Raw genomic sequence first — 21831 nt, 5'->3', positions numbered from 1 at the left:
AAATATTAAGTAAATTTTCATTATTGTTTCCTTTATCTGAGAAAGTTGGCAAATTTTAGTCTGTGTGTTAAATGACAAATTGATGACTGACAAATGCTGATCCTTTGGTTTTGACTTGGCGGGTTTGCTTAGTTTGCATATTTTTGTAGGCTGTGGTTTGCTATTTTGTTTATTGATTTTGAATAATTGTAAATTGTTGGTAGATTAATTGTAGTTTTTTAATTAAATTTCATTTTAAAATGACATCCGACGAATCGGATGATGAACCACTATCTACATTAGCGGCAGCTAAAAAGGAAAATCCTGAACAATTTGAAGATGAGGAACAGTCGAAGACCCAAAGCGAAGATTCCGACAGTGATTACGAAGTGCCAAATAAGAAAAAGAAGAAGACTAAGAAAAAGAAAAAGGCTCCGGCAGTAAAAAAGCTAGGCGTAACTATCAAGATTAATCGCAAATTGAACACTATAGTCGTCCCACCGGTGATAGCAAGGCCCGCCGATGTGTGGCTTTACTTGAAAGATCTGAACCCAGCTGGCCCTTACAGCTGCCTGCTGTGCCCAGACTGGTTCATAAATCGGTCCAAAATGATACTTCATTACGCTTTGAACCATAAGAAAGACTTTTGTGGTATTTGCAGGTAAGCTTATATCAATATTAGCCCTCTGCTGGGACTAGCCTTTTCTTTTATAGAAACAAGAGACCTTAGTTTCGCCATGGTGCTCCAATGTGGGTTTGTGGACAAGGTTATATTATAAGTAGGAATTTTAACACTACAGACTTGTGCTCCTTATGACTTACTACTCCCTGTGATTTGCAGCATCAATATATAATTTTTTTTATCATTTGTTTGCCAGAAGTACGATTAATAGGTACCATTTTACAGATGGATGTCATTGGATTGTGTAGATAAGGAAAATGTTCAAAAACTCATTCATTTCTAATATTTGGGCTCATCATAATCATCTTATATCAACTCATTACTGGCCCACTAAAAGGGAAAAGGGGTTAAGGCCGTAGTCCATCACCCTGACCCATTAAGGATTGGTGGAGTCCACACACCTTTGAGAACATTATCACAAACTCTCAGGCATGCAGGTTTTCCTCACAATGTTTTCCTTCACTGTTGAAGCAAGTGATATTTTAATTGCTTTAAATGCACATAACTTCCGAAAGTGGCTGGCTAATGAATGATTTGGTCTCTGCCCCTCTAAAGTTAAGTTCAAAGTTCTATGCACAGTGTTATCACCATTATTTGGGCTCAAAGATTGTAAGATGAGATGTTTTATTTATGTGTTAAAAGAATCTGTTTGTGGGTCTGAATCTACAGGGGGACATATACATAATGATTTGAAGACTAAAAAAAAATTTATGCTGATCAGCCAATCCTATGTGTTTTTTTTATCATTGCCATATGCCCCTTTCCTTCTTCAAACAAATTATATACTAAATTGACAAATGAGGTTTATGATATTATTTTTCCAGATACTTTGTACCCGATCGAGAGGCCTGGTATGCACATGAAAAATTTCATATACCGTGGCCATGCTCCCAATGTGTTGAAACATTTCCATCTGAAGGACCATTACGGATCCACTTTCAAGCAGTACACAACTTAGTACACTGCCGCCTATGTCACTTCAGAGTCTCAGCCGATGCTGATTATAACGCACATCTATTCCAAAAACATGGTGTGACAAATGTTGCATCAAAGGATGAGGAGTTTTTCTGGGAAATACTACCAGACAACCCAGACAAGTTTATTTGCTTGCTATGTGTTAAAACTGAAAGCATATCTCCATATAGTGTCACAACATTCTTTGGTCATTATATGGGTATCCATCACTTCACTCTAAAGTGTATGGCGAATATATTGGCTGGGAGAGATACACCTTTTTTAGTTAATGGCGCTGAAGTCAGTGACCGTTTCCTTCAACAACAACTCAAGGATTACGGACGGCTTGGGTATGTAGATCTAGAACCAAAGAGTCTTATACCATCTCAGGAGCATATAGATTATAAACCTGATGAAGTAGTAATACCAGAGGTCAAAGAGGAAAACCATAGTGAGACAGATGATAAAGTAGAAAAGGAAAATGAAATTGAAGTGAGTGAGAAAGATGAGAACAGTCAAAATGATGAAACCAGTCAAAACGATGAAACAATTGATTATAAAGGAGAGGAAGACTTTGATATAACACACACTGAGGTTATTTTACTCGAAAAATGTTATTATGACTATATAAATAACTCTCTCAGTTATATTAATGATAAAATAGTACCTGAAGTCTCCCATATAGACTATGAAAAGATAAAAGGTGACATAGATATTGATGTTGAATGCTCGCTTTGCAAAAGTAAATTCGAAAATGCCCATTGTTTCATAACACATTTGAGTAAAATGCATAGTGTTAAAACATTGCCTCTATTCTCGTGTCGAGTGTGTGCAACAACTTTCGACACTTATGCAGATTTGACCAAACATATATCCGAGGAACTAGGTGACTTTGAAGACTTGTGGATATGTCAATTTTGTGACAAGGAATTTGATAATAGAGAACAGACTAGAACCCATTTAACCGAGCACTGGGCATCTTTGGATTACGATAACTGTTTTAGTCCACATTTAGGATTCAAATGTAAATACTGTCCAACATTATTTTGGAATGAAACAGAGAGGGAAACGCATCAAATGAGAGTGCACATCAATAAATATAAGGATGAATTTTATAAATGTGAGATTTGCTCTACAACGTTTAGTGATAAGGTGTGTATAATGAGTATGTGTGTTTTTAGTTGATCAAATTCAAATTCAAAAATATTTTATTCATGTAGACCTTATTACAGGCACTTATGAAGTGTTCATACATTTAACATGTTCCACTAATGTTAGTGATGGTGATAACTGCATTCGTTAACTTAAAACTAGAGCTAGGTGGGTTCTTAACGTGCCCTGGTCTGAGAAGAGCCCACAACAAACTTAGCCAGGTTTTTTTTTTGTTATCACCATCTCATGGTCTAGTTAATGTTGAGCTATGAAGTTAGAGCAATTCATACCCAAGCTTTATTTATTATACATGTAATCCTTAATATTATAATAGGATTTTTCTATAAGCTTACGTTTTGTATAAACTTTCATGATCAAAGTTACCAGCAACCAACTTGGATCAGCCTTGCTTGTTTGATTTCTAAAGTTTGTGTTGTAGACTAGGTTATTGGCTTGAGTTGTGGCTAGTTGCCTCCGTACAGATAAAGCTTTGCCGCCAAGTGTTTTTGCATTAAGGTACAATGCCTAGAATAAACGAAACCAGTCGGAACTGGTGGTAGGGTCGGTACATACCTAAATACTGACTTGAAACTTCAGAAAGAAGGAAACATGTTTATTTGAGAACCACATACAAATGTTTAGTACAAAAACTCTTGGTCGGGCGAGTGGCGCAGTGGGCAGCGATCCTGCTATCCGAGTCGAAGGCTGTGGGTTCGATTCCCACAGATGGAAAATGTTTTTGTGACCAATTTTTTTTTTTATTGTTATTGAGTATCTGTGTTTATTTATTTGTATAAGAGTATTTATGTATATTCGTAAAATAATTACTTAATTTGGGGCTAGATGGCAATGTGTGTATTGTCGTATATATATATATATTTACCTATATATATATATATATAGGTAAATACATCGCGCAAACAAATGATCGCACGAGTGGTCCTAAGATGACCTACACTCAGCATTTACTATGCCTGTGGAGGAACCAAAGCACAAAAATGTTTAATGGTTAGGTAATATTATTTATTACCTAATACAATAACGACTAAATATATCTGATTATATACCACAATATAATATTACACAGAACATTATATATTCATATATATAAATATATATACAGGTATAAAAATTAGATTGATAAGCACACATCATAAAGAGTTAGAAATATACGATTACATCACCCGTCGGCTGAGGAAGTAGAACTTTTTCCATTTATTTTGAACCAATCTTTAGAATCACTAATAGTTCGGTCAATTTAGACATTCGAAGTTACATAAAATCCCAACAAACTGGAAATCAGTAAAATTGTTCAAAACATAATTATAAACAATGTTTAAAAGTTCCCCATCATTCATGTAAAAAAATTATTCAAGGTCAAAGGTTAAAAAAATGAGTTTCTCGCGATTTTCAACAAAATGGTAAGTTTTATCAAAAAAGTACCCCAGACAAAAATTGTAGATCTTAAAATTATCTATAAAAAATGTATCAATACTTTTTTACGAGCCACCGTTTCTGTGATATAACGATTCAAAAAGTTGTTATCGTCATAATATGCCTACACGTTTCCACGCCATCTATGGGGTAGTGTACTTTGCGCGTTTTTTTAAACTTTTTTTTAACATTGGGGATTCAAATATCATCGTTTTAAATAAATCACCTTACTCACTTTCAGGTATGGTACATCCACCATCATCTAGAAAATCACATAAATGAAGGAGAACAGCCAGTCTATCTAATAAAGTGTTGCCTTTGCTACATTGTGGAGCCTAGCTTCGATAATATGAGAAGCCATTTCCAGGACCAACATCCTGAAATCAGAAAACTGTATTGTTCCTTAGACGCTTGTATGTTCAAGCCGTTGAGTCATCGCAAGTCCTTCAAATTACATGTCAAGGTACAGCTTTTAACATACATTAATACTACCTGTTGCCCGGGTTCTTTGTCCGGGTTTTTTTTTTTTAACAAATCCCGTAGCCCACCAACCCGCATTGGAGTAGCGTGGTGGGTCCATGCTCTAGAACCGTTGCTCCCGTGGGATGCTAATAGGCTGCGGATGATGACCAAAAATCCCCTGGGATAAAAAGTTATCTATGTTTCTCCTAATCCTTTCAACTGACTCTTGTCTATATTTTACAATCTTAATAAAAAAGACAAGTACAATATATACAAACAACAATATACAACGTGTAACCAAATTAAGAAATAATGTTGAAGGATGCATATGTAAAGAAGCACATTTATTTTCCATACAAAAGAATTCAAAACATCAAAACAACAAAAGTGTTTACTTATGACATTTGAAGATATAGGAGCGACACGCGCATAGCACAGACGCTACGCGACGCATACCTAATAAAGTGACAGGAGTAACATAATTTTAATTTTGCATGTGGCAAAACTATGGCAATGTTTTACTCAAAAACTATTAGCGTTTCGGTTTCACAGATAAATCTCAGATAGTAAATAATGTAACTTTAACGCCTCTGAAGTATTATTTCTGTTTTCATTTACACGTTGTATACATAAAAAAAATGTATGTATGTATATATAATATGAAATATTATGTACATAAGCTACTGCTAGTTTTTTTGTGATTTATTAATTTGCATCTTAAGTCGGTTACCTATCCATTCACTGACTTATCTCAACACATACACTGTCAAATTATCATGTTTAATCATTCCCGCAGATGATCCACGGACCGTCATCTAAGGCCGACAAGCCAGTGAACTGCACCATATGTGGCCGCGAGTTCGTCAGCGCTCGTTCATGCAGCACCCACATGACACAGGTGCATGGACCGGGCAAGTTCAAGTGCAAACTGTGCAAGGAAATGTTGCAGACCACTGACGAGAGGTGAGTGTTCTCCTTCTGGGTCGTTTACCACTTCTTTGGATTTTGACAATACAAGGCATGCACTAAGTGGGCAGACTGAATACCCACATGGGCAGGAAAAGTTCAAGTGCAAACTGTGCAAGGAAATGTTGCACACCACTGACGAGATGTGGCTAATTTTCATTGTACGCCAGAGAAAAAAAGTAGTTACAGAGTTATAAACTGAGACTAAAAGGGTACAATTTGGTGACCTTATCGCTACTTAGTGATTTCTTCCAGGCAACCATAGGCGTAAAAAAAAACATAGAAAATGCAATAAATAAGATACACCGAAATAATACATCAAAGGCTGAATAATGTACCTCTAGTACATTATTTACTGTTTCTGAGACTTATCTGTGAAACCGGAACACTAATAGTTTTTAAACAAACCATTGACATCGTTTTTAAAGACTCCTGTCACTTTATTTGGTACCTTCTGGCCGATCTACGCAGCGTTTACCGGTGCGGGGTCGTCATTCCAGGACCTTAAGACCCCAACGTGCATCGGCTATATGCCCCGTCCATTGCCTCGTCAGCTTCGCGACTCGCTGAGCTACGTCGGTGAATCTAGTTCTTCTACGGATCTCCTCATCTATTATTTGATCACGTACAGATCAATCAATCAAAAATACTTTATTGCACGCAAGAAATAAATGAAAGAGACCAAAGGTACAAGTCATTTAAATTTGTGTAACAAAGGCGGCCTTGTCATATGAATCCCTATAGCGGTGCGCAAAGCTCTAAGAATAAATAAATAAATATACTACGACAATACACACATCGCCATCTAGCCCCAAAGTAAGCGTAACTTGTGTTATGGGTACTAAGATGACTGATGAATATTTTTATGAATAATATACATAAATACTTAGAATATACATATAAACAGCCAAACACTGAAAAACATTCATGCTCATCACACAAACATTTTGCAGTAGTGGGAATCGAGCCCACCACCTTGGGCTCAGCAAGCAGGGTCGCTGCAAACTGCGCCAATCGGCCTTCAAAGAATATACGTACATATTAATAATAACAAAACAGTATATATATATATAAAATAAATAAAATGAACTAATACATATTTCCCTATGGTAAAATAAACTCTATAAGGAGAAACTCCCCACCTATTGACTTGTGATATTTTATGTTAATACTTGTTCCAGAAAACTCCACTACCTTCTGTGCCACCCGGGTCACCATCCGTTCGAGTGTTCTGTGTGCGGAAAGTCGTTCCAGTACAAGTCGTCCCTCTACATGCACAAACAAGAACACCAACCGAACAAGCAGAACTTCACTTGCAGTTATTGTGGGAAAGTGTTTTCGGTAAGTCTGTAACGATCTTTCTAAGATGGGCAGCACGGCTAGTATGGCAGGAGACAATAACATCCTCGGGAAAAGGATAAAAAAGGATCTTCTCCCAGAGCTTTATCAACTCTCGGAGCACTGGCGCACAAGTGGAAATAATATCCGCATTTTTTTTTGCACACCTCGTAAGTGAAGCGTTGAGGTGGGTATTACTATCAGCTTACGTAAACCGAGTGATTCTCCAACTTAAAATGTCACATTTTTTTTACTCTTTATTGCTTTTATAAGTGAATATAAATAGAGAATTGTCAAGAAAAAACACTATTTTAACACTCATGATATTTCAAATTATTTAAACTAATAAAAAAATTGTTTAAAAAAGTTCTGTCTTGGACGTCCGTGTGTCTGTATGTGCGGATCCCGTATCTTGTGGTCACAATAACGAGCGAAATAGTTCACTTATCGAGTCGGTTTTTTTTTATAGGCTTTAGTATTTTGAGGAATAGAAGCTTATTACTTTTCACGGTATAGTTAGATGTAGTTTAATTATTATTTACAAATAATCTCAATTTTATTGTAATGAATGAGATTATGAGGCTTGCACTTTTGGATTTTCCAACTATTTTTAAAGAGCTGAGTCACTATGTAGCTCTTGTGAGTATACAATTACTAGCTTATTCTACGTCTACCTACATTAATCTATTATTTTTGTCATGCCACAAATGGAAAAAAATAATTTATTTAACCCTCTACGCACGTTTCGCTCCGAAACCGGAGCATCCTCAGGAGATTTTACAATGTATAATAATTCATAATATCATGGATTTCCGCAAAGTAACGCCTGTTCCTATCCAATATGCAAATTTTTCAAACTAAAACTCTCCAATCTTTCTCTCTCTCTCCTCTCTCTGTACAGAAAAAGGATTCCTACCGCGAGCACGTTCAAATCCACGAGGGTCCCCGACACGCGTGCTCGTATTGCCCCATGCGGTTCGTTCAGCGCTCGAACATGTTGCGTCACGAGCGCCGGCACACGGGCGAGCGGCCCTACCGCTGTACGCATTGCCCTCGCGCCTTCGCGGACAAGGGCGCTTGTACCGCTCATACCAGGTGAGTTAATCTAGCACCTATCCAGAAATCTAGATGATTTCTGACGTCACCAGGACTTGGGTCTTTATCAAGGTCGCGGGTGCGTTCGGACTTATGCCCGTTTTCACTAACGTCAATTGTAAGTAAGTATAGCATAATCAAAGAAGATTTGACGGCTGATTGGCCCAGTGGGCAGCGGGCCTGCTTTCTGAGTCCATGGCCGCGGGTTCGATTCCCACAACTGTAAAATGTTTGTGTGATGAGCATGAATGTTCTTCAGTGTCTGAGAGTTTATATTATATGTATATCCTAAGTATTTATGTATATTATTCATAAAAATATTAATCAGTCATCTTAGCACCCATAACACAAGCTACGCTTACTTTGGGGCTAGATGGCGATGTGTGTATTGTTGTAGTATATTTGACAGCCGATTGGCGCAGTGGGCAGCGACCCTGCTTTCATGTTCATCACACAATATTTGTGTGATGAACATGAATGTTTTTCAGTGTCTGGGTGTTTATCTATATATTATAAGTATTTCTGTATATTATTAATGATAAATATTCATCAGTTATCCTAGTACCCATAACACAAGCTACGCTTACTTTGGGGCTAGATGGCGATGTGTGTATTGTTGTAGTATATTTATTTATTTATCTATCTTAGTTGCGCTTTAATAACTATTCTGATTGCAAATAAATTATAACAATATTGGTGCTTTCAGGACACATGTGCGAGACACATCATACGCCTGCCTCTACTGCGGGCAGACGTTCGTTCAGAAATCTAAGCTTACCTATCATATAAGGAAACATACTGGAGAGAGTGAGTACAGTATCATCATCCGCTTATTCATTGTTATATCATACAACGTGTAACAGAATTACGAAATTCTGTTACACGGGGGGTACATAAGTATATTTAATTAGGAATCATTCTGTATAAATATTAAATCAAAAGGCGCATTTTTTTCCGTACCAAAGAATTCAAAACATTCTAAGTGTTTACTTATAACAATCTTATTGAAGATAAAAGACCGACACGTGCATAGTACCTACGTTACGATGCGTACCTAATAAGGTGAATGGTGTCATTTGATTTTAATGTGGCATGTGATGGTAAACATTTGTATAAACTATGGCAGTATTTTACTCAAAAAACAATTAGCGTTTTGTTTTCACAGATAAATCTCAGAGACATTACATATTGTACCTCTAAAGCCTGTCAAGATTTATTTCGGTTTACATTTACACGTTTTCCTAAATAAATAAATGATAACAGACCTTGGCTCCTCTGCAACACTTCATGAAGCACTCAGCGACCTGGGCGGCAGAATTGCCCTAACTTCATAGCTTAATATAAATTTAGCGTGATGGTGATAACAAAAAAAAAACGAACGGCGAACGAAGTTATCACCATCCCCATACAATTATCTAAACAAATATGTAAGAACCCTGCATAAGTGCCTGTGATAGGCCCACATGAATAAAGAAATTTAGAATTTTATTTTACTTCGTTAGGGTGCGAAGGAAGAACCAAAAAACTAGCAATCACACGGTTATATATCCTCGCATCTTCGTGACGAGTAGTTGTCCATCAAAATGGCGTCTTATATATTACAGGCCATCATTTATTATCTGTAATGAGCTCGTTTCAGATTTGGAGTCGTGTACTGTCTGCTCGAAGGTGTTCACGAGCGCATGCGCACTGCGAGAGCATATGAAGACCCACGTGGTAAAGAAGGAGGTGGTGAAATGCCCACTATGTGGTAAGTTTTTTTTTAATTTGTAGTAACAATTACGGTAAGGTTAATAAAACCATCAAACTTTAAACTTTTTGACTGCCGACTGGCGCAGTGGGCGAGCCTGCTTTGTTAGTCCAAGGCCGTAGGTTCGATTCCCACAACTGGAAAATGTTTGGGCGATGAACATGAATGTTTTTCCGTTTCCGGGTGTTTATCTATATATTATAAGCATTTTTGTATTCCATGATATACGATCAACATTTAGCTTAATTTGCAATACTCCGCGAAAAGCAGGAGAATTTGTACGGTGTAGTTTATAATTTCTTCATTCTTATACTCCACACCAATCAGATCATCCACAGTGTACTCTATATGATCGCACGTTTCGATACCAGAGCATTCTCAGGAAATGTTGACTTTACAAAGAACAATTATTAAGTCTCCTGAGGATGCTCCGAAAACGGAGTGAACCGCGCTTTCTCTTGTTTTTCGCGGATTATAGCGAAAAGGCTTTCACCGCTTTTTCATTATAGGCAGTTATATACACAAAATTAAAAGCATACAGAACTCTCATACAGCTATAATTTAAAGCATTGTGTCCAAAAATAGTGAAAAAGCCATCAATATCAAATTCTTTATATTTTATTAAATATACTAAATATATAATATATATAACATTACACGAGTGTGAAGTGAGACGTGCGCGGCGTCTCACTTCACACTCGCGTAATGTTGACAGCTCACACAATTTTTCTATTTTTCCCCATTTTATCGTAAACGTTCAGAACATTAGTGGTAAAATATTACTGTCAACTGCCAATTGGAGTGAAGTGACCAAACGCCCGTTCGAGAAACACTACTAAAGTGGAATGATTTTTGATGCTTCAATATAATAAAAAGTAATAATAAATATACTACGAAAATCTAGCCCCAAAGTAAGCTTGTATTATGGACACTGAAATGACTGATGAATATTTTTTACGAACAATATACTAAAATACTTATAATATACAGATATACACCCAGCAACTGAAAAACATCCATGTTCATCACACAAACATTTTCCAGTTGTGGGAATCGAAGCCACGGCCTTGGAATCAGAAAGAAGGGTCGCTGCCCACTGCGCCAATCGGCCGTCAAACTATGAATTTGTATTGTTATATATTTGTTTGATTTAAGCTTTTTTTAGTTAAAATACCTATATATTTTGGTCATTTATGATTACCTAAAGCAATATGAGTCATGTACACGGTTTCTGTATGTTCTTAACTCTGTGGTTGTATAGCAAGATAATAAAAATATTTAAGCTCTTCTTATAAATATTACAGTTTAGGACTTGAATCCCATGGTTGTAAAATAAATTTAAAAAAAAAAAACACTATTCCAGATAAAAGCTACCAAGATGAGCGTTACATGCTACGTCATCTCAGGACCATGCACACCCGGGCGCAGTTCTCTTGCCCGCTTTGCCAAAAGCTACTCACCAGTGCGGCCGGTCTGCGGCATCACGTCATTACGCACAGCAAAATCAATACGTTCCGGGTACGTTACGTGCCATTTTGATATATATATATTCTGATATTTATATTTGGATATTGTTTGCGATTGTTTTTCGTAAATAAAGAGTATGAGATTTACTTGGCGAAGTTGGCGTTATACAGTTTAAAGTTGTTAGTTGCGTCCACGTATGTTGCGTAAAACCGTACGTGGACCAATAGAAGCACACGATGTCATTTATTGCGTTCCGTTACTACCGTATGCTTAGACAGATATTTATATTAGGATATTTATATTTGGATATTTATATTTGTATTGTTTTCACTAACGAATAAAAAAAAAATGCCTTATCAAAGAAGATTTTTTCACAAGGCAACTAAAATAACCTAACTTGTCTTTGGTTCTTGCCATTAAGTGTGGTATTTTGTGTTTATATTATCACATTTTTAATTTATCGTATGGATGTAAGGTTATTAAAATAAAAACCGAATTTATATTTTTTTCATCTGTCAACATGAATGTTTCAGATTACGAAAACCCTAAACTTTAAGATCCGCCGAAGCGGTCTCGTAACTTTAGAAGACGCCTAAAATCGTTACACATTACATAGAACTTCGTGAAACGTTTTTTCTGCTCCAGAAATCTCCAAATCACCAGGCATCCCATTAAGGCGATTCCCTGATTTAGTGAAAACGGGCATAAATCTTATATTTAGGCTTAATAACAAATTTTAACTTTTATAAAATACATAGAGATATAATATACATAATTGCGAATCATCATCAAACATCTACCCATTACCGGCCTACAATAAGAAGGGGTTAAGGCCGTAGTCCACCAGGCTGGTCCAGTGCTGATTGGTGGACTCCACACACCTTTAAAAACATTCTCTAGAACTCTCATGGATGCAGGTTTCCTCGCAATGTTTTCCTTCACCGTTGTAGCAAGTGATATTTAAATACTTAAAACGCACATAACTTATAAAAGTTAGAGGTGCTAGCTAAGACTCTAACTCAGGCCCCCCGAAAGCGAAATCGAGGTCCTACCCAATGCGATATCACCGCTTCCGTTTCGAATAATAAGTTTAAAATATTATAATTTTTCAGTGTAAATGCTGTCCCAAAACGTATGCCGTCAAGAGGACAATGTTAAAGCATCTACGGAAACGTCACGGCCTCAGAGGTACGGAGGTCGACCTGAAAGATTTCTACAACCGCATTGAGCCGAGGGATTGCAAACTCAACCTTGACGAGACGACCATGACCAGTATATTCGGACCCGCCAAAGTAAAAGTTCCCGAAATATTGATTAGCGATTTCGTCAATTTTGCGAACCAACCGAAAACTGCCGATAATGCGGCGACAGATGACGGGGACGATTCCGAGGACAATGAAAACGATGACAATGAAGCGTCTGAAGCCAACGAGAGTGACAAGGACAGCAACGATGAGAAAGAGAAGGAGCCACAGATAAAACAGGAAGTTCAGAGTGGTGACGAAGAATTGGAGCCCACTGACTTTGTGAGTGTCAAAATTGAACCAATGGATGAAGAGCATGAATAATTTACAGTGCAGTTTGAAGAGTGATTTGAGCTATAAAGTGTTATTTGGAGTAGTTTGAAAATTTGTGTGAGATCAGAAACTATGATAATTAAGCATAATTTGCTATAGTCAGCGAAAACAGGAGAATCTGTAACCATACGAATTCTTCATTTTTTTAGTTTATATTTCATAATTTTCATGGATTTACGCATAGTAACGCCTGCTTCTATCAAATATTAAAAACTTGGAAAATGTAAAAAGAAGAATAAATTATCTTGAGATGTTTTCGTATAAGCCTTTGGCATGCATTTCTGACCGTTGGAGCGTTATGTATCCTTGGAACCTAGACTTGTTTAAGAACGAGTCGAAGGCATCAAGCATACGTAAGTAGTAGAGGTTTTTGTGACAGAACTCGTCCGGGGTAGTACTTCCACTATGGTTATCCCTGCTTCCAAGCAGCATTGCTGTGTTCCAGAGTGCAGAGGACTTCCAGGAGTAAAAGTGGGTTCCCACTTGACCAGATCCAAGGCAATAAGCATCTTTGTGAAATTTTTGACTCGTAGTGAATTTGTTATGGTGGTAGTATTTCCTTTATGTTAATGATTAGTTAGACTAAATAAAAAAAACCTAAGCAGACAAAATATTTGACATTTATTTTGATTGAAAAAACATATGGGGATTGCCCACAGTAAGAGCTTTCTTGGAGGTATCATAGCGAGCAGACTAACTTAAGCTTTATAACATCACATCTCATCTTAAGCTTTATAATATTACATCTCTTACTTATCTTTTATTGTAAACATTTGTTACTTTTCGTTTCGTTAGTGTAAAGTATGTTATAAAAAATTACAAAAAATTAAAATACCTCAAAGAAAAATGGTTTTGCTTATTAAATAAAATAAATCTTATATAATGCTATGCTAATGTCATTATTTAGGATACATGGTTGGCTGATCGTCAATAGAGGTCATAATTATTATTATACTTAAATCTCCATAGTTCTTAAATACTATAGTATATAGTGGTGTTTCATTTATATGTTCGTTTTAGCAGATTTATGTATAAGTAATGATATAATATAAGACTAGTTTAAAAATTTTGATAGACCAGTAATTTTATGATAAATAAATTATGTTATATACCTTAGCCTATTTGTTTTATTTTATTTTGTGTCCTAAAGCTGAACAGACTACTTCCAATCTGATCTGAGAGATGTATGAAGATCGCATCAATTATGGATTGTTTTCTATAAAGATATTTTTGTCCTTGTCTACTGCTTTCGATCTGAATCCAAAATCTAAATAAAAAATACGGGAATTAGGTCAAAGAGGATGGAAACACTACGCTGAGAGAAGAAGCCAGCGACCAGCCGTGGGACATTAATAAGGTTAAATACATAAAATACTCAATTATTGCAAATGTTATAACTTGATTATTAAATTTATAAATTATCCTATGTTATGTGTTATGTCAGTTATATTTGATACTGTAGTTTTGGTTATTTATATATTTATACTTATTTGTTGCTAATACAAAATATAACATATTTAATAAGTTCTCCACACCCTTAATTTTGTCAACTAGTCAGGTCAAGGTTAATTATTAATAATTTATCTTATTGACGATTTTTATTGTAACACTAGTATAGTAGTAAAAACTAACAACATAAATATTAAGGATCCGTCATTGGATATAGGTCTCCTCCAGTCGATACCGGTCGATTCTGTCCTTGGCGGTAGTAAACTAATTATTTTCGGCTAACCGATATCATTAGACCATTGGCGTATGCGGTAAGTAAGTTCTTAAAGTCCATCGATCGTCTATTAGTGTTAAGATATGTTTAGCCCACTTTAACTTTTATAAATATCAAATATTAGGTTCAGAGGAAAGTTAGTAGTGTTTATATCCCATTTGCAATCCAAGTTCACTATTATAAGAGTAGTGTGCTCAAAAGACCTAAGCCCAAAGCCGTAGAACGCGTCATTATAAAAAGTGCGAGAATTGTGACGGTCTCAGCTGTGTTTTGACATCTAAGTCAAAATCATGTGTTTTGATTTTTTGACAGTAGCGTAGAGCGTAGACTTTGGACTTAGATTATTATTTATTATTCTACAAGTATTCTTTTAATATTATATTTTAAAATGAATTTTTATTATATTTAAATTGCATAAACCATCATGTATAATCCAGCAGTGACCGTAAAACGCATCGATGTTTTGATACGTATTTTGAATGGTCGTAAATTTATGATAAACCCGAATGCTGTAAGAGCGTACTCCAGCGATGGAAAAATAACGATTGGAAATGTGAGCAAGGACATAAGTTCACCAAAAAAGATTGAATATGTTCCCAAAAAATATTGTAAGTTGTAAACAAGTTTATAACCTCAAAATAATCTCATCAAAATAATAGATCTTACCTCTTCTTATGAGAGGGAAGATCTATTCACAGCAGTGGGATATTGATAAGGCTGTTGATAGTGATAAATTACCCATTAGGTATCATTGTAAAATTTGCAATGATGCAATCCTTACTGAAGGATTGCATGGATATTAGAGCTCATATTAATTCTCTTGTAAACTTTAAATATTGCATCCACATAATATTATGACGACCTCTCTGGCGCAGTAGACAGCCCTGTGGTCTAATAAGTGGAAGCTCCAGTCTTTGTTGGCATATAGTTAAATTTAATTATGAAAAAAATAATAAATTCCCATACCTACCAGCAGTGTTTGCTGTTGCAGCATGATGCCTTTAGCCTTTTTTGGAACTAGGGCTGTCAAATGCAACTAATAGTTCTAGAGATTAATATTAGCAAAGTAATTCACAGGTTACAAGTTTTGTGTTACAAGTTCATTGTATTAATACCAATGCTTCACTCACAAAGTTCTTTTCAGATCTTTATGTTAGTGATGTACTGACATAAAGAGCTATTGTAGAAATTTCTGTACATATAAACTAATTATTTGTTGTGTGTCTGCTCTTTTTCTTTTATATAATATTAGTTATGTAGAACTGCAATGTTTGAAACATCATCACAGGAATTATGTAGCTCAAACTATTCAGTTTGTTACCCCTGCATCTCTTGACCATTAAACACCTAGACATATATTCTACTTCTTCTTATTCCTCATCAGTTTGTCGTTAAATTTAGTCTGCCATAACCATCCGTTATGCATAGGGCTGCTGATAAGTGATCCAGTGGAGAGCTTGGTCACTCCAGAAGCATAGTAAGCACAGAGATTGTAGTGAAGAATCTGCCCTGTTACATTATTTCTATATACCATGTACACAAAAAAAGCTCTTTGTATGATTTGTATTATATTAACAATCATAGACATTTTCAGTGATAACAGAAGATTTACAGCTGAAATCATTATCACAAAGCACCCTTAGAAATTTAAGATGGATGATGCAAAAGGATATTCTTGGGCAGGATATGTTTCTCTTAGGCAGACCTGGACCAAGCAGGTAAATACTAATTGCCTTCTATGTTATGTACTACAAAGGAAGCAGAGTCCATAGGTACTTAGTGGGCGTTAGAGAGAGCTATGCTGGGGTTAAATCTACATGATTAAATTAGTGGTGATGGGATCTTTGGAAAGATTATACAAAATGTCATAACTAAGAACATATAGCTAAAATAGGCAGGGCCTGTAGCTTAAATGACTGAAGATGGATGTATGAGTCTTAGGGTGCAGGTGGTGCCACATATTGCAAAATATAGCAGGCTAGTAGGTTAAGCTTTGGCTAACCTATCGGGGGATCCAGGTTCAATCCCAAGCACGCACCTATAACTTTTAGGAATGTACTTTTTTAGTTTAAACAATCAAATGTCACTTCTTTAAACAATCAAATGTCATTAAACAATCAAACGGTGTAAGAAAACATCGTGAGGAACCCTGAATGCCTGAGAGTTTTCCATATTGTTTTCAAAGGTGTATGAAGTCTACCAAACCGCTATTTACAAACGACTATGTAATGATGTGTGTGTGTTGATAATGATGATGATGACGTTGTTATAGCCTCTATCTCATAAATGCTCAATCCAACCAATTAGCAACCAAAATAAGACTTTTTATTTTATTTTTTTTCTCTTCTGGCTTTACAGAGATTAGCCAATGTCAGGTGTCCCTGATAAGACTTATAAGATGAAAAACTAATATACAATTGTCAGTTTGACTTAATGTGGACTATGAAGTAACATCGCTAAAATATAAAAATAAAAAACCGAAAAATATGAACTTTAACTGTGATAGATATAATATACATTAACTTATTAGAACAATAACATATTATTTATTTCAAAAACTTGAAAGTTTAAAAAACCAAGGGAACCCTTCTGTTTATATATTTTTTTGTTATTTGTAGAAGAAAAGTAGCTCTACAGTACTTAGAATTGACTCAGAGGGAAATAGAATATGTGGCTCTATCAAGAGATACGACAGAAGCCGATCTTAAACAGAGGAGAGAAATTCAGAGTTCAACTGCCAAATATTTTGATCAAGTAAGTAAACCATCAAAGTCAGTGAAACAGGGTTTAAAGACATCTGTTCCTGTTCTTTTATTGTAATGAAAAGTTCTTTGTATAACAATCCAACAAACTTGTTTCGACACTATACAAGGTGTAACCTAATTAAGAAATAATTTTGAAGGATGCATTAGTATATTTCATAAGGAATCACCCTGTAAAAATATTAAATCAAAAGAAGCATATTTATTTTAACCTACAAACAAATTCAAACCATTCTCAGTGTTTATTATGACAACCCTATTCAAGATAAAAGGTGACACGCGCATAGTACGTTACGCGACGCGTGCCTACCTTATTAAGTGACAGGAGTCACTGTGGAATTTTGCACGTGATGTTAGGGCTGACTCTGATTTCTTTCAGTAAAAACTATGGCAGTGGTTGACTCAAAAACTATTAAGTTTTCGGTTTCACAGGTAAGTCTCAGAAACAGTGTATAATGAACCTCTAAAAATTTACACATTTCATTTACACGTTGTATAGAGTATTATATAAGGTTTTTCTCTTTTGTATAGAGTGCAGTGCGAGCGGCGATAGAAGGACGAGTCCTTGTTCTAGAAGGAATAGAGAAGGCTGAACGGAATGTGTTGCCAGTCTTGAACAATTTGCTCGAAAATAGGGAGATGCATTTAGAAGATGGGAGATTTTTGATACCAGCTTCAAGATATGATAAATTGTTGAAAGTGAGTAGAACAAATCCCGACAAACTCTTATCTTTATATTTGTAGCGATAAATGTATAAGAGAAAGACGTAAAAAAATTACTTATACTTATCCTGGGATAGGTGAGGTTTGTGTGGCCTAGTTAGGAAAAAAACTGTGTGAAGATTAAATTATACTTGTGAAGGAATATCTTTTAATTACTTGAATACCTACTTGTATAACTTGCTGAGTGAATGACTTTCGTTTGTGCCGTCGACGAGCACGTAAAGCCTTGGGTTACAGTCATTGACAATAATTTCTTATTAATAGGTTATCTTAGCTTTTTAATCTTTTAGCGCAGAATGGGTTAACAATTTATGTTGTTCTCTCCTATAGAGGAACAGCCCCTGTATTCAGTAACGTGTCAGTCAATTGCGCAGCTGTCATAGAACATTAGCGATAAGTGTGCAAGCGCTGTCAAATTATGCGTTCTTAAAGAAGGTTTTACAACTTGCCGGAAGAATAACTGAATATGTGAGACATAAACAATGCTAATGAAAATTATAGTTGTGTTAATTTACTGTATTGTTTAGGAACACGGACCTGAAGAGGTTTCAAGATGGCGGTTGGTGCGGGTAGATGAGAACTTTCGGGTGATAGCGCTGGGGTTGCCAGTGCCCAAATATAGTGGACAGCCGTTGGATCCGCCGCTCCGATCGAGGTTTCAGGCGAGAGATGTCGCTACTGTTGGATATGGGGTAAGTAATTCGTTTCCGCCACAAGTGTAGAAGTAAACCTAACGTACTGGTTTGTAAGAATAAATATAAATAAACAAAAATTACTACGACAATACACACATCGCCATCTAGCCCCAAAGTAAGCGTAGCTTATGTAATGAGTACCTATTTAGATTACTGCTGAATAATTTTAGAAATAATATACATAAATTTTTATAATATACAGTTATACACCCAGACACTGAAAAACATTCATGTTCATCACACAAACATTTTACCAGCTGTGGGAATTCAACTAACGGCCTTGGACTCAGAAAGCAGGGTCGCTGCTCACTGCGCCAATCAGCCGTAAGAAAGAAAGAAATAAAACATATTTTTACATCGCGCCAAACATTACAATACCAACGCCACCACGTATGTTATGTGCCTGCCGGAGCTGTTACGCTGTTTTGCTTTTGTGACAGGGCACATGAGTATAAAAACTTTGTTAAATTTTTTTTGGTTTTCGAAGGCACGAAGTTTTCTTTACTGGCACTACTTTTGGAACCGCATTTAATGCGTGATGCGTCACGCAAAGGATCAGTTATTTTAACTTGCTTAATGTGTTTAACAGCCCTTTCCCCTGTCTCATTTTTTTATCCTTTTTACCCTGTTCCTTCAAAAAGGAGGTGATTATCAATTTGAATGTGTTTTTATGAATGTTCGGGCATATATTCGTCGTTTTACGACGGCCGATTGGCGCAGTGGGCGACCCTGTTTTCTGAGGCCGTTGGTTGAATTTGTGTGATGAACATGAATGTTTTTCAGTGTCTGGGTGTATATCTGTTTATTATAAGTGTTTATGTATTTTATTCTTAAAAGTATTGAGCAGTAACCTTAGTACTCATACCAGAAGCATATCTTATGTAGGAGCTAGATGGCGATGTGTGTATTGACGTAGTATATTTATTTATTTATTACGGATTTGCAAAATTCTTGCTCTGTTCGAAAGGTTTTCTTAAAAAAAAATTCCCATTTAAATTTCCCATTTACATCTGATGGACAGTTTCGGAAACAGACAACGGAACTCATGAAAACATCATCGATTGCTGATAAATATGCATTGTTTACATAAATCACGCTTCGAAAAGGATACGCAGATGTATACAGTATACCTATCGGGGTATACTCAGATTTTCTATCAAAATTATTTTATTTACTTATTTATTTTACTCTTTATTTATTCACCACTATGAAGTTGGGGTAATAAAAGAATAATAGAAATACAAAAACGGAAGTAGGAAAAAAAAAGTGGAAAAGTGGAAGAGGAAGTGGAAGTAAAATTAGTAGCAGTTGCATATAGTTCCATGACTGCAAGCTCGTTGTTAGATAGTATTTAAGCTTGATCTACTCAAAAAAATATTTACTGGTTAGATGGTAGGTATAACATTATTACAAGAGTCGGTTTTTTTTGTCTTAAATTTTTCTGTTAAATTGTTTTCTTGGTAATTTAAAATTAACAAGAAAAAATTAAGCCGTTCTGAACATGATTTATTTCGACGCACTTCACACGGTAAAAGTTTTGCTTGGAATTAACACGAGGGCAGTTTAACGCTTAGGACTTGACTCTACGGGCTATTCGGATATTAAACGACCCATTCATAAATCGTTTTGACGAACTTTCTTGCGCTATTAAATAACTAGCGGTCCCTCGCGACTACGTCCGCGTATAAGTCAACCTTAAAAGATAGACATGCTGTCTCGGACTTTTTTTAGAACTTTTAAAGGGAAACAACGTCGTCATACATGATTGTATCAAAACTTTAAAAAAAATTACGGCGATTTTGAAACATTTTTCATTGATGCTATGCTCTTATTAGTCTTAGCGTGATCATGTATAGCCTGTAGCCTTCTTCGATAAATGGGCTATCCAATACTGAAATTATTTTTCATATCCGATCAGTAGTTCCTGGGTTAATCGTGTTCAAGTAAACAAACAAACAAACTCTTCAGCTTTATATATTAAGTATAAGATTTATAATTTTCGAATTTCCTCTGGCCCGGTTTTGTGGGAAGTAACAGCCGTGGCTAGTAACCACCCTACCAGCAAATTCGTACCCAACGGTATGCCTCGTAGAAGCCGATTGGGGATGCCATACTCAAAAAGATTAGCCCGCTGCCATCTTAGACTGCATCATCGCTTACCACCAGGTGAAATTGCAATCAAGGGCTTACTTTTACTGGAATAAAAAAAAACAAAAGAATCTCAATTAATTTATGTTATGAAATTTTAATAAAGCATCAATAAATTAAAGATGGAGAGAATTTTATGCAATTGTATTAAATTATGAAATCAAATAATTATTGATCTTTTTATCCACTATTATGTACGCCATTTGCACGCTTATCAATAAATATCCTTTTCGAACATCCAATCCGTAACATCATAGTAACATTGAAGTCACAGAATTAAAACGATACAGAACCCTCATTCAGCCATTAATGCATTTAATGCATTGTGTCCAAAAACAGAAAGAAGAAACGAACCGCGCACGTCTGACTTCTCACCCGCGTAATGTTGCTAGCTCACAAACCTTTCCCATTTTCCCCATTTTATGGCAAACGTTGAGAACATTAGAGGTAAAATAATTACTGTCAAATGGAGTGAACTAACCGCCCGTTCGAGAAACACTACTAAAGTGGAGTGGTTTATGATGCTTCAATATTAGTCGTGTACGCGGTTTCTGTATGTTCTTAATTCTGTGATTCAAGTATTAGTAACCGAAATCAAGTTAAAAACCGGCTCCCAAGATCAGTCTTAAGAATGGATCGACCGATACTTCAAAATCTGTTTGAGCTTGATGACAATTAATTTAAATCACTTTAAATCAAAATCTGTTCAGAATGTACGACTTTAAAACGTTTAACGGTCTATACCAAAAAGTCGTATCGCCAAGCATAGGATATACAAAACTCCCATAAAGATAACAGGTTAGCCCGCTACCAACTTAGACTGCATCATCACATACCTTACTTAAAGACAAAATAAATTGCTTTGACCTTTGACAAAATAAATTGCATATAAATTCCGTACTTTAGGTAAGATTGAGTAATCGA

The 21831-nt window shown here is 35.8% G+C and overlaps 2 protein-coding genes across 2 annotated transcripts in view; both read left to right on the top strand.

Moving 5' to 3' along the window:
• The first annotated feature begins 63 nt into the window (after positions 1 to 63).
• LOC120628677 (zinc finger protein 569-like) lies at positions 64 to 13940 on the top strand. The gene is made up of 10 exons (XM_039897232.1): positions 64 to 640; positions 1486 to 2767; positions 4443 to 4664; positions 5460 to 5626; positions 6811 to 6970; positions 7869 to 8062; positions 8769 to 8869; positions 9702 to 9812; positions 11176 to 11330; positions 12392 to 13940. Exons 1-10 carry the CDS (start codon positions 240 to 242, stop codon positions 12845 to 12847), a joined length of 3249 nt encoding a protein of 1082 aa, XP_039753166.1. The 5' UTR covers positions 64 to 239; the 3' UTR covers positions 12848 to 13940.
• A 976-nt stretch (positions 13941 to 14916) lies between these two features.
• Positions 14917 to 21831, top strand: part of LOC120628622 (von Willebrand factor A domain-containing protein 8) — a 39268-nt gene continuing 32353 nt past the window's right edge. Inside the window, exons 1-5 of the mRNA XM_039897089.1 lie at positions 14917 to 15187; positions 16174 to 16297; positions 17198 to 17333; positions 17873 to 18040; positions 18592 to 18756. Of these exons, the coding sequence (XP_039753023.1) occupies positions 15004 to 15187; positions 16174 to 16297; positions 17198 to 17333; positions 17873 to 18040; positions 18592 to 18756 (777 nt within the window). The 5' untranslated portion in view covers positions 14917 to 15003. The remainder of the gene's footprint in view (positions 15188 to 16173; positions 16298 to 17197; positions 17334 to 17872; positions 18041 to 18591; positions 18757 to 21831) is intronic.

This window comes from Pararge aegeria, chromosome 13, assembly GCF_905163445.1.
Source record: "Pararge aegeria chromosome 13, ilParAegt1.1, whole genome shotgun sequence".
NCBI classification, from domain to species: Eukaryota; Metazoa; Arthropoda; class Insecta; order Lepidoptera; family Nymphalidae; genus Pararge; species Pararge aegeria.
Note: the sequence above shows the minus strand (reverse complement) of the source record. Positions and strands in the feature narration are given on the sequence as shown.

Excerpts from the sequence above, each read along its gene's own strand:
- LOC120628677 (XM_039897232.1), top strand. The coding sequence starts at position 240 with ATGACATCCGACGAATCGGATGATGAACCACTATCTACATTAGCGGCA. Across the intron at positions 641-1,485 it reads GACTTTTGTGGTATTTGCAG|ATACTTTGTACCCGATCGAG; the intron begins GTAAGCTTATAT and ends TTATTTTTCCAG. Across the intron at positions 8,870-9,701 it reads AAGGAAACATACTGGAGAGA|ATTTGGAGTCGTGTACTGTC; the intron begins GTGAGTACAGTA and ends AGCTCGTTTCAG.